Source organism: Arachis duranensis, chromosome 6 (genome assembly GCF_000817695.3).
Source record: "Arachis duranensis cultivar V14167 chromosome 6, aradu.V14167.gnm2.J7QH, whole genome shotgun sequence".
NCBI classification, from domain to species: Eukaryota; Viridiplantae; Streptophyta; class Magnoliopsida; order Fabales; family Fabaceae; genus Arachis; species Arachis duranensis.
In genome coordinates this window covers 976,378-993,179 of record NC_029777.3, presented here as the reverse complement: position 1 = coordinate 993,179, position 16,802 = coordinate 976,378, and the positions used below count along the sequence as shown (strand labels likewise).

The 16,802-nt window shown below is 35.4% G+C and overlaps 1 protein-coding gene and 1 pseudogene across 1 annotated transcript; one reads left to right on the top strand and one right to left on the bottom strand.

Annotated features, from left to right (window-relative positions):
• Positions 1–1,282: 1,282 nt before the first annotated feature.
• LOC107491729 (BRCA1-associated RING domain protein 1) lies at positions 1,283–6,490 on the top strand. The gene is made up of 13 exons (XM_016112644.3): positions 1,283–1,481; positions 1,654–1,707; positions 1,818–1,888; positions 2,004–2,099; positions 2,226–2,548; positions 2,735–3,004; positions 3,162–3,262; positions 3,491–3,677; positions 3,785–3,891; positions 4,506–4,596; positions 4,794–4,959; positions 5,488–5,606; positions 5,794–6,490. The coding sequence occupies exons 1-13, from the start codon at positions 1,366–1,368 to the stop codon at positions 6,139–6,141; spliced, it is 2,049 nt and encodes a 682-aa protein (XP_015968130.1). The 5' UTR covers positions 1,283–1,365; the 3' UTR covers positions 6,142–6,490.
• Positions 6,491–6,555: 65 nt separating this feature from the next.
• On the bottom strand, positions 6,556–9,676 carry LOC107491655 (protein NRT1/ PTR FAMILY 5.2-like; annotated as a pseudogene).
• Between the last annotated feature and the right edge of the window lie 7,126 nt (positions 9,677–16,802).

Genomic DNA, 16,802 nt, shown 5'->3' with positions numbered 1-16,802 from the left:
TTTAAAAACATAAGCTGAGTGTGGCAGAGATGAAGATGTTGAGATGGATGAGTGGTCATACGCGATTGGATAAAATAAGGAATGAAGATATAAGGGAGAGAGTTGGAGTAGCACCCATTGTGGAAAAGATGGTTGAATCGCGTCTCAGGTGGTTTGGACATGTCAGAAGAAGACCGATAGAACATCCAGTCAGGAGGGTGGATGAGATGGAAGATGGACAAAGGGCGAAAGGCAGAGGAAGACCTAAGAAGACCATCCATGAGGTGGTCAAACGAGATCTACATATAAACGGTCTCACTGTAGACATGATACATGACAGAGCACAATGGCGTCGTTTGATTCATGTAGCCGACCCCACTTAGTGGGACAAGGCTTTGTTGTTGTTGTTGTTGTTGTAAACTAATTCATTAAATAAATTCACGATTTACTTATGGCCTACACTTAAATTTAAATTATGTTTCAAATATAAATACTGATTTTCGTTATTATTTATGATCAAATATAAATCATGGATAAAACTCATGATTTATATAATAAATTTAAAGACATTATAATAATTATTAAAATAAATAATTTAAAAAATATTTATCGAAAGAAATATCATTTTCTTATCCATGTGCTAATAAAAGCTAAATTAATTTTGGAATTCACCAAAAATCGAACTCTTGACCTTTTAGATCTAAAACTCTAATATTATGTTATGATACTACTCATCCAAAAAATTTCAGCTAATAGAAAAAGGTAATACTAATGATTATATCTCTAATATTCTCTAAACTTTCATTGTACACATTGTACAAGTATTCTATTGACTCCTTATATTTTTTCAAAGTATAAATATGTCACTGACCTATTTAATATTTAATAAAAAATTAATAGAAAGATTAACTTCGATTATATTTGTATATTTATAAACACTAAATTAAATGCTAAATATTTAAAAATCATTTTGAGCATTAAGTATTTAAGTTTAATGAGTAATTAATTGTCATTTGCCCGTTTTAGTGGAACATCGAAAAATTGATTGCAATGCTTCCCGCGAAGAAGAGCAAGCAAGTGACAACTAAAAAAGAAGGGAGGGAGTAATAAATTTTGATCTCGTAAGCAGCGGGAATCTATATAGTCATCGAAAGTCGAAACTAAACCAAAAGGCAAAAGCCAAAACGGCATCGTTGCAAGGCGCCAATGTATTCATAGCCCGCGCTCTAATCTAACGTGATATCTGAGCCGTTCACGTATACATCGACGGCGTCATGTCTGACACGACCCCTGCCTCATAAAATCTAAAATGAAATCTGAATTCTCAAGTCTTTCCCTTCTCTCTCTCTTTCACGCACAAAAAACTCAACAGAACAAACCGCCAGAATGGATGCTTCTAGAACTTCAAGCAGCACCGGCAACAAGAGTAACAGCACCAAGCTGCTTAATCCATGGATGCTCCATTTCCAGAAGCTCGCTCTTGAACTCAAGTGCCCTCTCTGGTTAGACTTTTTTATATTTTATTACGTGATTGCCCCCTTTTTTTTTGCTTTAGTTGTTTCTCTCTGTGTAATCGATTCGAATCGAACGAATAATTTAAATTTTGAATTATTATTCACGAATTAATTTGAACTTTTCCTTCTTCTTCTGGTGTTTGTGGCACCATGCATGCAGTTTGAGCTTGTTCAAGAGGCCGGTTTTGCTACCCTGCAACCACTTATTCTGCAAGTATGTTTCTTCCTTTTATTTTATTTTTTGAATTATTTTGTTGTTCTGTTCTTACAGTTTGATCGAAATATTATTTATTTATTTATTTATTTATTTATTTTCTTTTGCAGTTCGTGTTTGGCGGATTTCACAACATCTGGTTCCGAATGTGTTGTCTGCAATGCGAAGTATGCTCAATCAGGTAAACTACACTTCTCTGTTTTGTTGAGGCTGTGAATTTAATTATCTATGGGTAACTATAAATAACGTGTTTCTGAAATTAATTTTGTTTTATGTGCATTAATTGTGTGTGGCAGATATAAGGCATGTGCCTTTTGTGGAAAACGTGGTAGGGATTTATAGGAGCTTGGAGGCAACCTTTTCTGCTAGTTTGTTTACGCAACATTCTTCTGGTGAGTCAATTTTCCTATGTTTTTGGAAATCCTATTTCAATTGAGAGGAAAAGTAAAATGGCACTACAGTAGTAGGTACTTGCATATCACTAGTTTGATTTAATTTCTTTAAATTGGTGAATGAAGATGTGAGGGTTTTGGAGCCATGTCAAGGGTTACAAAATTCAGTTCACAGGAGCAAGGATACTGATAATGTTGGGGATGGCAAGAATCAGAAACGGAAGATGAGTGGTATTGCGGTGCATGATAAGGGCGAGGAGATTGAGATGTATTCTGGGGGGCAAGTTGAGAATCCAAGGCGGTCTTCCCAGATGAAAATCGAGGGTCGTGAAGACTCTGGGGTTGTTGAAATGGATGTGAATCAAGGGACGCAATCAGCACCAGCTAGTCCACCATTTTGTGACACAAAGGGCTCAGAGAATGACTGCAGTGATCAAGATAGTGAGCATGTAAGAGAAAACAAATCCGTGTTAATGCTCTTCCATTTAATGTTTCAACACTTGGCGTCATTTTCATGAATTAATATTCACTGTGGAATTAATTTAAGTAATCTTTAATAAGATTAACTGTCATTCGTAAACATTGTTCTGTCCTTTACTTTATTAAAGTTTAAAGTGCCTTCCTCTGCATTTTAGCTTTTGCCTTCTGGGAGATTGGAAAATTCCTCATCGAAGAGAGCAAGTACAGGAAATGGAAATTTGAAGGAAAGAATGACACAACTGAGGTCTGAAAGTTCAGCCTCTGAAACGGAGGGTCTTACAAGAGAGCTCAAGAGGCAGAAAAATCTTACCCATGGTAATGATCAGCTCAGAACTGAAAAGGACCCTGGTGCCGTGATGCTTGCTAATGTAGATGACTCTTATACAAGTACATGTTCATTTTGCCAGTCCTCAAAAATCTCAGAGGTAATATTTGATTTACACTGTAATTGTTTTACATCACATCATTATTGGCCCCACCATTCTCCTTTTCCCTGAAAACTGTTATGCTCTTTCTATACGTGCTATTGGACAATTCATTGAAATTTGAAACTAGTTTCCTGTTTTTGATGATTTGTTTTAGGCTACTGGACCAATGCTGCATTGTGCAAATGAGAATTTGGTTATTGGTGATGCAGCAAAGCAGCCAAATGTCATCCATGTACACAAAGTTTGCAGTGATTGGTATGATAACTTAAGAATGTGTTATGTGATTCCTATAGCTTCCTGGCATATATATTGTCTAACTGGACTCGTAGATCAGCTTAACAAAATATATTAATTCTGACTGATTATGGATTGGTTCAAATATTTTGTTTTCTTGTTTTATTTTTTCTTTCTTGTATGCATTTTTTTTGCATTTTGATTATTGTATATTTTGACAATAAAGATATATAAACATTGGGAATCCAGGGCACCACAAGTTTACTTTGTTGGTGAAACTCTTAAGAATTTGAAGACAGAACTGTCAAGGGCAGCAAAGCTTAAATGCAGCAAATGTGGCCTAAAGGGAGCTGCACTTGGATGCTATGTCAAATCCTGCAGAAGAACTTATCATGCTCCTTGTGCAATGGATGTCTCAAATTGCCGTTGGGATTATGTACTTCTCTCCCTTGTTTAATACTGAAGGTTATCTTTTGGCATTTGTTTGAAAAATTTTATTTAGCTCCTGTTTATTTAACATTGCCTGTATATTCTCTGGTACAGGAGGGTTATCTTTTGCTTTGTCCTGGTCATTCTCATGTGAAATTTCCTAGTGAGAAATCCAAGTCTAGGAAACAAGCAACTGATAAGCATCCCACTTCATCTCACCTGTATGTTTTTTGGAGCTATTATCTGTGTTCTAGTTATTGAAATTAATTATGAGTACTAAGCGTTAAATCTTTTTACCCCTCTCCCTTGGTATTTAGTATCACAACATTTTTAAAATGGCATACAGACTTTTTTTTATCATATATATAAATTTAGTTGGTCTCATGTCAATTTCTCTTAGAATTTGATGATGTCAATTGTCAGCATATTACTGTGTAAATTTATTACACTATCTATTATTCTGATAATGAATTCTGTATGTTTCATTTTTTTATTGAAAAATATTTTGCAAAATTCATATATTGCACTTATGCCATTTGTAATCCGTGATTGTGTAGCATATTCCAATTCATAATTGAGCATTCCAAGGTTCAGTTCACATCCATGTTTTTGTTTGCCAAAAAGTCTTCCTCTTCCTATATTAGAAAGTTATTGCGTTTATTAGGGGGAGTTTAGGCTGCCTTCTTTATTCCTTTGCATGTGGCCTTTCTCCATCCCTACACAATGCCCCCTTTGAGTGTTGCTGTTGTTCTTGTTCTGTTTTATTTATTTATTTGTTTAACTTTTTCGGGTGGGGGATAACATTCAGAACTTGAAGTTTTTCTTCTAAATTCAGGCCATCTCAATGTTCAAGCGCTCTGGGATGTTCAAAGGATGAAGATAAAAAATTGCTTTTTTGTGGATCTGCTTTATCAACTGAGGAAAAGGTTAGAACTCAGCATCAAAAGTACACAATGAATGTTGAGTCTTTTGATAAGTCTTTTTTAAAATGTTTGTTCTCTGTTAAACATTCTACACCCGATGAAGAGTACAAGGCATTAGTCTCTTCTCTGTCCATCATGTGATTAGTCAATGTGTATTTCCCAATATTTGTTTTTTAATCTTTCCTCTGTTGATGGTGCAGATACTTCTGATAAATTTTGCAAGCAAGATTGGTGCTAAAGTTACCAAGATTTGGACTTCAGAAGTCACCCATGTGATTGCAGCTACTGATGAAAATGGAGCATGCTCTAGGACACTAAAAGTTCTTATGGCAATTCTAAATGGAAAATGGGTTCTCAAAATGGATTGTAAGTTATTGTGGTTCTATGTGTTCTTACGTTGATTACTTGATTTTATCCTCATTTTATTTCTGATTATCAACATCATTAGTAATGACTTCATTATTTGGTTCTTACTTTGCAATGATATGTTCATTTGAGGGTTGGTGGTTGGAAGGAAGATTAGAATTTGTGGGATAGTGAGATCAAATTCAGTAATTCATGTAAAATATCTATTTTGATTGTGGTCATAATAATTCTTCTTGAAATATCATAAAATGAGACATGGGACATTGATCTTTCTACTCATGGAAATTCATAAAATACCACTAGTTATTATGAAACCTAATTATTTATTAAGATATAAACTGCCTTTATTATTGATTTCATCTTTTATGCTTGTATATACATCTTATAACTCATTAGCCTAGTTATTATGCCTTCTAAGTTGTCTATGAATAGTTGGCCTTGCTATGGTTTTCTTTTGTGCTGGTTATGCACACTATTTATTTCTGCTTATTCATATGTCATGCTTATGCTATGTATCTCGTATTTTAGGGGTAAAAGCAAGCATGGAAGAGATGAATCCTCTTGGAGAAGAACCATATGAGATCACACTTGACAACCAAGGGTGTCACGGTGGCCCAAAAGCTGGCAGACTCAGGGCAATGGTCAATGTAAATACTGTTTCATTGCATCATATGTTCATGCAAAACCATAGCTTGTCTTTTGTCATATAACTTGAAATGCTGCAACTTGACATCTTTGATTGCCTTTTCCTTTTTGAGCTCACTCATTTAATTATTCAGCAAATCTCTTGCTATTATGAATTCTAGTATTCTAATATTTTAATTATGATTGCAGGAGCCAAAGCTGTTTACTGGCTTAAAGTTTTATTTGTCCGGAGATTATGTGACAACATATAAGAAAGATATTGAAGAATTAATTGAAGTGGGAGGAGGTGCTGTTTTGAGAAGCAAAGAAGAATTGGAAGCAAAAAAGCTTGAATTCGAAGGGGTTCCTTCGAAGTTCCTTGTTGTTTACAACCTTGATCCTCCACAGGGATGCAAGTTAGGAGAGGAAGTTTCGATTATTTGGCAAAGAATGAATGATGCAGAGGAACTAGCATCTAGTACTGGTTCTGAAGTCATTGGTCACACGTGGATTCTGGAGTCAATTGCAGCATGTAAACTTCAGCCTTTTGTTATCTAAAATGCAGTGGGAAGCTCATATTTTCTTGTATAGATTATGAGCATTGTTACTCAAAGTATGCTTGTCTATTGCTGCTATCAGACATACTGCTTTGTAACTGCAACACGAAAGCCATCTTGTGATAGGGTGTTAAGTCTGCAACAGAATTTAATTGATCAGTATTGTATAGGGTTTCAATTGAATTTATATCTTGCTCTGGCATTTTAGGTATGTTGTTTCATGTAACATCAACTAGCTAGTAATAGTATGGAGTAACTATATCAATTAGTTAGGAATTGACTTTGATTTTGTATGAATTCCTGTTTAATATTTTGGAAATCTTGTTAACTTCATGAATTAGTTGACTGTATCCTCAACTACTTATAGAATATCTACTTTCCAGTCAGTTTTAGCTTGTGGATGGTTTTTCATGTATCTGGTAAGCAGCTGCATTTAGCCTTTTGATGTTACCATGCAGTTGAAGACATAGCTATTGGTGGAAGTTTATCAGCAATGATGTCTTAACCCTTGGTAGAAAAACTTCAATTTCCCCTTGTTATTGATCCAAAGATTGAAGTAGTACACTGGTTTTTGGCTTTTTGCTAATTGTGATCTTGATGTGGGGTGTTTTGGCTAATTCTATTATTACTATAGCCTTGAGATGAAGCAGTGTTCATCTCCAAGCCTGTTTTCTTTTGTGCTACATCATCATTATATACAAAGAACTTGGCAACAACCAGAAAGCAAAGCAAGTTGATAAAACTCAGCCCTGCCATGAATGCATAATAATAATCCAAATGTGAAACGTTCAGGTTATTCAATACCCAACCCTTGTGACCATTTCTCTTGGTGAGATTAGCAACCGTTGTTAGAAGGAAAGTAGCAAGAAAGCTTCCAATTCCCAAGCTGGTGGTGAAGTATGATGTTCCCATACTCTTCATGCCTTCAGGTGCTTGATCATAGAAGAACTCCAGCTTCGCAACTTCAACAAAGTTATCAGCAATCCCCGTCAGCGCAAACTGAGGAAGCAAGATGAAAATAGTGAGAGGAAGTTGGTCATGCTGGCGCAAGAGGTTATGTTCTCTTGCAACGCTGAGTCTCTTCCTCTCAACAAAACTCGCAGTGATCAACACAATGATGTGAATCACGAGGCCAATTCCGAGTCTCTGAAGAAGTGTAATCCCTCTGGGATTCTTGGTATATCGCCGGATCACGGGAACAAATACACGATCATAGATAACAATGCTAATGAGCATGAAGATGGTTATGAATGATGTGAGACAAGCTGGGGGGATATCAAAATCTGGTCCCATACTCCTGTTTAGGGTGTTGCCTTGTTTTATGAAGAGTGTGGTTGCTTGAATTAGCATGGTGCTTGGTAGAAGAGTTGTGATCAAAATAGGGACCATTTTGGTCATTTGCTTTGTCTCCTCAACTTGTGTCACTGTACAAAGCATCCACGGTGAAGTTTGGTCTGTCCTCGTTGCTGCCTTGTCTAGAAAACTGCATCCATATATAAAGGGGAGAATACTTCAAATGAGTCATGCCAAATTTTGGGCCACCTTTGTCTTTTGTGTTTTCTTTTTCTCTTTATTCATGAAAACGGTTCTAAGATTGTGGAACTTAGCTGGAGAAATTCATAAGAACAATCAATTTTTAAAATAAATAACTGATCACAAAGTTTCACCTAGACAAAATCATAAAAACCCTTTTTAAAGTAATTTTTAGGTTTAATTATTATCTTTGATTTTTATAATTTTACCAAATTTGTAATTAGGTCTTTATATTTTTTTCTTTCAACTTTCAAGTAAGTCTTTATACTGCTTTTAATTTTGTAATTAGATCTTTACTAGTATAAAAAATGTTAGAACTAACAGAATATTTTTTTACAAATTGAAGGTGCACACAATTAAGAACCTAAATTAAATCTTTGACCACAATTTTTTTGCGATGAATATTTCGTTAACTTTTTCATTTTTGACACGAAAAGGACCTATTCACAAAACTAAAAGCAGTGTAAGAATATAAAGATGTAATTATAAATTTTGTCAAACTATAAAGACCAACAACAAAGTAACTAAACCTCATTTAAATTATAACACAAACATTGTATGTAAAGTTGCTTTTACCTTTGATGCCTTGATTCTAATGTATTCTCCTAAGAATTTATTTTTTAAAAAAGTTTATCCAAACATAACCTGAATGAAGGGCTATGATCAATTCTGGTTCTCCCATTACTGACATACTCCTCAATGCTTAGTTCATGCAACTCTTTAGGATCTCCAGGAATATGCACCTTCCACTTCCTCAACGCTGCAACATAGACCTGAAGAATCCTAGTTATAGGGCTCCCAGAGGGTAACTTGTGCCTATAAAAGGGAGTTCCAAATAAAAAAACCAATATTGAAACTGCAAGCCCAATAGTTGGAAGCCCATACCCAATGGTCCAACTGACTTTCTCTTGAATGTAGACCAAGAAAGTGTTGGAGAAAAGGGTACCAAAGAAGATGCTAAACATCCACCAATTGAAGAAAGAGAGCTTGTGGTGCCTCTCTTTGGGCTCAAACTCATCGAATTGGTCTGCGCCCATTGTTGAGATGTTGGGCTTTGTGCCACTGTGCCAACTGCAATAGTGTACAGAGCCAAGAAGAATATGCCCAGTTGCAATTTGGTGGCGCGTGGGCAATTGGCGTCGTCTACACCCACTGGACATGGCGGTGGCCTCAGTGCCCGCACTGACACTGCTAGAGTTATCAAAACCATGCCCTGTCAAATGCCCAACATGACATGATGAAATGATTTTAAAGTGAAAAAATTAATAAAATAAAATAATATTTAATTATTTTAAAATTAAAGTAGTCGAGTTTATTTTTTTACTTTATATATTTCTCTTAGCAAAAATCGATTCATTCATAGTTAAATAAAGTGTAAGATGAAATTAACTGATCCTTCTCGCTTCTATAATAGTAAAGAAAAATGAGTGAAAATATTTTGCTTAGCTTGTAGCTAATTTTACTTTGTGTTATAAACATTCACTTTTTTATTTTTAATATTAGATCGGTGTTTTTTTAAATTGTGATTTAATGTGATATTTTTTTAAAATGTAGAATGATTTAATGTACGGAGTACAAATTGGACAGTTCAATTTTTAAGAGATACAGAAATTAGACCGTCCGATTTTTAAGTATACAAATCAGACCGTCCGATTTCTATACTCGAACCGTTCAATTTGTATATCTCTAGTAATTTTAAAAAACACAAAAAATTACCATATTAAGGTATAACACTCATTCTACTTTCATATTGAAATTTTTTAGCCTGTAACATTCAGTATTTGATATACCAGAAGATAGATTGCTGATGAAATAAGAAAGGTCCAATATCGTCCAAGGTAGGCATCAGCTATGTAAGCCCCTGCCAATGGCATCATCCACACAGAACCCACCCAGTTACTAACGTTGTTTGAAGAATTCACAATGCCTTCATGCAACTTCTCTGTCAGATATTGTACTAGGTTTGATGCTATTCCATAGTATGCCATCCTCTCAAACACTTCATACCCTATCATCATTCCAAGTATAAATGCAAGTTCATTAATTTATAATTATATCATAATAATAATGGAATAATTAAGGCCACGGAATTAGGGTTTCATTTGATTTATTACCTACTATGAAGGAGCAAGCTTTCCATTTCCCAGTCTTTGATCTTAAAACGGGTCTACCTTTGAGATCCACTGTGCCATCTTGAGTATAATCCTCTTCCAATCTAGCAGGAGCTTTCTCTTCTGCCATGATATGATCGATGATGTTGAGAGAAGAACAATACAATAATATTTATAAGCTTAGGTTTTGTGAAGTAAAGTTGGAGTCAAAGATTGCTCGTTTGCATGAGCTACCTAACATAACAAGAATAACCATGAAGTGCCGAATAAAAAGAATCAGCTATAGCTAGGTGCATTTTATTATTGATTGTTTCGTAATACTAGTCACTTTTATTCTCATGAATGTTTCGTTGCGTGTGTTGATTACTACACTACCTTTTAATTATCGACCAATGTCACCAATCTATACTAGAAATTGTTGGACTTCGAAGTTGACGTGACATCGACGTGCCACTAAATGTTATTAGCTACTACGCAAGCACTAAAGTCATAATTTGAGTTCCTTGGGGTTATTTTCAAACCCGGAGCCGTCTAAACCGAACCGAATCAAACCGAGTGAACCGATCAGGTAGAGGAAATCAGGAAACTTGATGAACCAAGCTGGATGCGACACCACCGCGACGTGCAACACGTAACTTTAATTTGTCGAATATTAATTAAAAATATAAAAGACTATCAGAATTTATTATATTTAACCATTATTTAATTATTATTGGTATACAAGATAGATTTTTTTTGATAAAAGGATGCTTAGACTGTCAATAATTTTGACTATAGAAGTGGTATTTCAACTAAAAAAATAGAAACGACTAAACTAAAGTCAAAGAAAGATATTGCAAAGAGCGTCAAAGTCGAAAGATACGTAGTTATTATCTTTCTTTGAACAACAATGCTTGTTACTCGACCTACAAATTGAGTGGAGGACATGAGTGCGAAATTTGAGGAGCAAATTGAAAAAACGTGAGACTTAAAGACAAAGAAAGGCATGGATATCAAAACTTAGGGGTCAAGATTTTTCATGGTTATGACTAAGAAAAAGAAGGAAGTAAGATTGTGGACAATATGCTCTATAGTAATAATAAGTCTATCTCCATGGTTCATAAATCCTAAAAACTCAAAAGAGTTTTGGAACTTCTTAAAAAATACTAGATCATCACTCATAAGCCTTCGCCAAAATTTTTAGTCTTCGCGATGCAACGGAAGAACATAGAGCATCAGTATATGTGAGTGTTAAAAGTTCACTTTTATTTACTTTTCTTTTATTTTCTTTTTCCGTTTCTTTTCATTTATTTGTTTTCTTTTCATTATTTGCTTTACGCATTTTATTTGTTCCTTCTGTTCTTCAAGCATTTTTGCTTTCTTTCAAATTGCAAGTTTAAAGTTTCATTTGCCATATAGCAATTCTTTATTATTTTTCATTGTTCAAGCATCTCATACATTTAGACACAAATGTTAAGTAATTTTCGGGTCGAGCCTACTCTTTTTTTAGAGGAGTCGTATCTGCTCCCCAATACTTGAGATCTTGATACAAGCTCAATTCAACACCCTATCGAGATATTCTGTCAAGGTTCCCAAAAATTGAGAAGTCGATCATTCATAGATTTGGCATTTCCTAAACGTTAACTACAAATCAAGGAACCATGCTTACTGGTCGACAAATAAAGCGGTTTGCTGAGTCACGAGACATTAAAATAGTACATTTGACTCCCTAATATGCACAAGCTAATAGTCAAGTCGAGATCATTAATAAAATTTTGATTATTTTGATAAAATAGCATATAGGGAGGCAATCTTGAAATTGGCACACTACACTAAATAAGGAGTTATGGGCTTATAGGTGTTCTTCAATGGAATCAGTTAAATCGACATCTTATAATTTAATGTATGGTCATAAAACTGTATTGCCACTTGAAATAAATTTGCAAAACAAAAGGGTGGCAAGGTAGAATGATTTGCCAGTCGAAAAATATTGGTTGAGTATGATTGATGAATTAAATGATTTGGACCAAGTTCGACTTATGGTGCTAAATAGAATGATAAAACAAAAAGAGATGATATTTAAGTCATACAATCGAAAAGTGAAAGGTAAAACATTTACAGTTGGTAACTTAGTATTGAAATTAGTACTTTCGACTGATGAGAAAGTCAAAGGCAAATGGTATATTTTATAGGAAGGACCCTTTGAAATAGAAAATTTTTTCGATGGCAATGCGTATGGGATAAGAGATACAAATAGCAGTCGAACCATGCATGTAAATGGTAAATATCTCGAAAAAAACCATTGTCACTAAAATAAAGCAAGTTGAGAATACTAAATAAAATAAGTGCAAAAGAGAGCTACAGTAAGCTCCTAAACATGAGCTTCAGATCCTCTTGACATTGGTCTAGGCTTGAGGATTCTTGCGCTGCTTCTTGGGTATTAGTGGTTCGAGTGACTATTTCGACTAAAGCACTTCGACTTGAAAGTTTGGAAGCATGAGCCTTTTCAATCCTTTTCAGTCAAAGAGAAAGAACAGCATTGGTGGATGCGACTTTATTTTTTCCTGATTTTAGATCAGTCAATTCTTTCTCTAACGCTACAATCTTCGACTCCATTTGTCATTCCTTTGTCTAACCCTTCGACAAAATCTCAGTGACCTGAGACTTAACCGTGTCATATTTTTTCAGCTGAGCATCACAATCGACTAAAATCTCAAGTGACTTATTCAGTTCTTGGTCAGCAAAAAAAATTATGGAAAGGTGGGAGGAGATGTCCTCAATAAATGAGCTAAGAGCTAGATACGTGTCCGAGAAAATACGTTGATTGAGAAAAGCAAGCACATCAATAAGTCAAGCCTTTAAGACAGTATTGTTATTGATATCCTCAATGGAATGGTTCAAGCGATCAAGAACAATGTTGATTTTGTTGACCATTTGAGGATTTGGACTCGTGGGTACAGGGAAAGTAACTTTTTGGGATAAGTACGATTTTGATTTCTAAGGGATAGGCTAAAATTTTTTTTTGTCCCCAACTTTCTTTTACATACAAAATCGTTGCTAAGGTTTAACTTAATTTTATAATCGTCCTTTTTACCAAAAATTTTAATTTTTATTACCAAATTATCCCTAACAAAAAAATAGAAATTAAAAAAAAGAAAAAAGAAAAACAGAACGAATGAGAGGAAAGAAGGGGGGATCGCGAGGGGGGGAAGAAGAAGGAGGAAAGGAAGAAGAGGGAAAAGGGGAAGGGGAGATGGCGCCGGCGAGGCTTGGAGCCGCCGCCGTCATCGAGAATCTAAACCAGAGGGGGAGAGAGCTCCCGAGGGAGAGAGGAGACATGAGCCTTGCCACGAGCCTTGCTGCCGTTGGAGAGCTCATGAAGAGAGAGAAAATGCACGGCTAGGGAGAGGAAGAGGGGTGTCTCATTGTCGTCGTTGCCGTCAGTGCTTCTGGTCCTCGCCGCTGGTGCTTCTAAGGTTCTGTTTCTGATTCGTTCTGCTTCTGCTTCTAGTTTCTTCTGCTTCTGATTTGATCTTTTGCTTCTGATTCTGATTTTATTGTTTATGTGCTTCTGATTCTAATTTCATTGTTCTTGTGCTTCTGATTCAGAATTTGTTTCTTTGATCTTATTGTTGTTGCACTTCTGATTTCATTGTTCTTCTATTTCTTTGATTTTTTTGTGTTTTTTTCTTCTGATTTTTTTTGTGTTCTGATTTTTTTTATCTTCTGGTACTTTACCAGTAGAGAAAACAACCTACAATGCACAGTACCACATTTCTATAAGCTTTGTATATTTGAGAAAATAAAATATAAAGGTTACAGAAGGTTTAGAGAAGGGGGTTGAATCTATGGCTTTCTTTTTGCTTTAATAAACAAATCCTTTGTTACTCAACTTAAACTTGATTTCTGTTTGAACTATGCAGTGAAAAATTTAAGAGACAATTTCATTTTATCTCATAAATATAAAAAAACAGAACAGAGAGAGAAAGGAATAAGTTGACACAGTCATGTGTCCTGGTTCAGTTGCCTTGTACAATGTAACCTACATCCAGTCTCCACCACAACAGTGGTATAATTTTTACTATAGTCAAAATATTAAATACACCAATTTTCTAGGATTCACATAATCCTATATGGACTCCTAAGTTTCTTCTTAAACTTGACTTGGTTATACTAATACCTAAACTCTTTACACTAAGTGCTTACCCAACTAGCAAGGAGTACCTCACAGGTACTTGACACAAGACAGAAAATTATAACTAAAGAAAATCAGAATCCACTATTGGCTTTTCTTTCAAGTGTTTCACTCAACCTTTTTCACTCTTAGGCTTTTTCTCAATATAGTTCTCTCAGCCTTTTACCTCTCTAACACAATACAAAAAGATATACATTGAAAATGAAATACAAAACTGTAAAACATGAAGGAGATTGATGTATAACAGCTTAAACACTATGAACTGAACCTAACAATAGAACTCAAGACTTCATTCTTCATCTTGGCGGAGTGCTCCCTTTAGTGTAGGTGCAATGCTTCCAAGACTTCAAACTCAGAAATGAGATTTCACACACAGCTCTCTATTCAGGTTCTCTCTCCTTGCCTTTCAACCAGAAACCTTTTTTCTTTTTGTTCCTTGTGCTGGGTCACAGTTAGGGTTTCTCCCAAGTTAACTTCTTGAATTTTGAATTTTGATAAACCATCACTTCTCTTTCTTCAATCAACCCCTAAATTAGGGATATCAAATCTGATTTTCTTATTTGACTGTGGTCAACAGAGCAGTAGAGATGATTTTTCTCAGTGATAATCCCAAATTCAAACCCTTGAAAATGTGCTTTGGCTCCAAGTAACATTGTAAGCCATTGATTTTCAGCAGAAGTAATCAGACACTACTTTCTTCATTAATCCAAAAATAGTGTCGCAGAAAGTTGGAGAAGAAGTGAAGAAAATAATTTGCATGAAAATGAAAATAAATCACCTTTATCCTCTGACTTAGCTTAGCTTGCTTTGATTAGGGCGATTAGACATTTGCTTTTGTGATTTACCTTTCTGTTTCTTTCTTCTCTGGTGAATAACCCAAGAGGAAGCTTTCTCTCTTTCTTTATGAGTCTGACCGAAGAGGACCTTGTGGATGTTGGTTTTGGATGGCTTCAACTTGAATGAGTAACTTGGGCTTGGATTGGCTTCTTTCCATTCAGCCCGAGTGATTTCTTTGCCACATTCCATTTGGGCTTTGTTTGTGGATTTGGCATACTTTAGCAGCTTCTATTTCTTTGTTCCATTTGTTTGGGCTGCTGCAAATTTTATTTTTTTGGTCTGCAATACTTAACAATAGCTGATCAAATAAACAATTGGGTATTTAACCCAATAAATTAATATTTGTCATCATCCTTAAACTAATTTTATTCTTTATCTCAACAATCTTTCCCTTGATGACAAACATAGTATTAAGAAATATGATCAAAGGGATTGAATTAGATAAAGTTAAAGTACTTCCCTTTAGATGATGTCACTTGCTTTTGACTTACTCCCCCTTTCTTTTTCAAAGGTTGCTCTCCCTGAATTTGTACCGTTCATTTGTTTCCTGTTCACATATTTACAAAGAGAATACAACTAGGTACAACATACAAATGATTATCAAGGGATAGAGCATACATCAAGAATTTCAAACCATTGTCTAAACCAAAGTAACACCTTAAACCGGGTATGTGAAAAAATTTTACTTCCCAGGAATAAAGTATGTAAAAACATACAAAACAGTCATCATCACAAAAAATAGAGCATAAGATAGATCATAAAACAGATCATGTACTACTACTCCCCTTTTTGTCATCAAGGGAGAAAATAGGAGTGATTTCAAACCTGCAACAATGTGTTAAGGCAAAGTCCAGATAACTATATAACCACGAGCAAGGTAAAGCACAAAAAAAAAAAAAACAGAAAAGAACAAAGGAAGAGACATCCTTAAGCATTAAAACCATCCCCCTCAAAATCAGCAGGTTCTTTAGGGTCAGAGGCCACATTATCATCCTCAAAGGTGTTTTTCAATGAACTTCATGAGAACTACCACCCTATCTCTGGACTTTTTGAGGTAGTTTTTATGCTTAGCAGCCAGTTTTCTCTGCTCTTTGCTTAAGGTAATTAGATGGTTGGATTGAGAGACAAATTCCTGCACCACATCCTTCACCACACCATATAGAAGCGATTTATGTCCAGTGGAAGTTGAAGTCCCCGAAGAAGATGGAGGATTAGAGTCCTCTGGCTCATAGTTAATATCATCATCATCATCAAGGATCACCTTTTCAGTTCGAGTTGGTCCCTTTTTTTACTGTTTCACTGAACCACTTCCTTTTAGATATGAGTGTCTATTTTCATATGTCTCATTTGACAGGTCAATACCAAAATGTTCAAAAATACAGGTTAAAAACATGTCATAAGGAAGAGCTTTATCTTTCTCACTTCTTATGTAATCAAACATATGCCTTACCATTAAGTATGCAAAAGAAATTTCAGATTTAGTGAGAATAGCATACAAGACCATAGAAATCATGGTTCATGGTAGATCAAAAAACGGTGAAGATTGTAGTTAGAGTGAGAGGTCATGAATTGTAATTTGTGTTCAAAAGGGTCAATGGAAGGCTCCTTAACTGATTTGAGAGGGAGATGAGGGTTACCACTTTGAGAACATTGAGGGTCTAACCTTGGCTTAAGCCGCGATGGTTCAGGCGCAGGCTCCTCAGCAGCAGGACACTTCCCTTTCGAAGTGGCTGGTCTAGAGGGAGCACTGGGTGGAGCTGTTGGCTTGGAAGAGGAGGAATACCTTGGAGTGGTTTTGGTGCATGTCATTAGATTGGTGTGAGGAGGAGAGGTTGGTGGAGATGGTGATGATGTGAAGGTTTGATCTTTGGAGAGAGGAGAAGTTCTAGGTTTTTAAGGGAGTTTGAGGATTTTGGCACTTGGACTCTTTTGAATCACGATTTTCTTCCTCATTGGTGTGGATAAAAGTTTCGAACACAAAAATTACTAATGGTAGTGGGGAAGAAA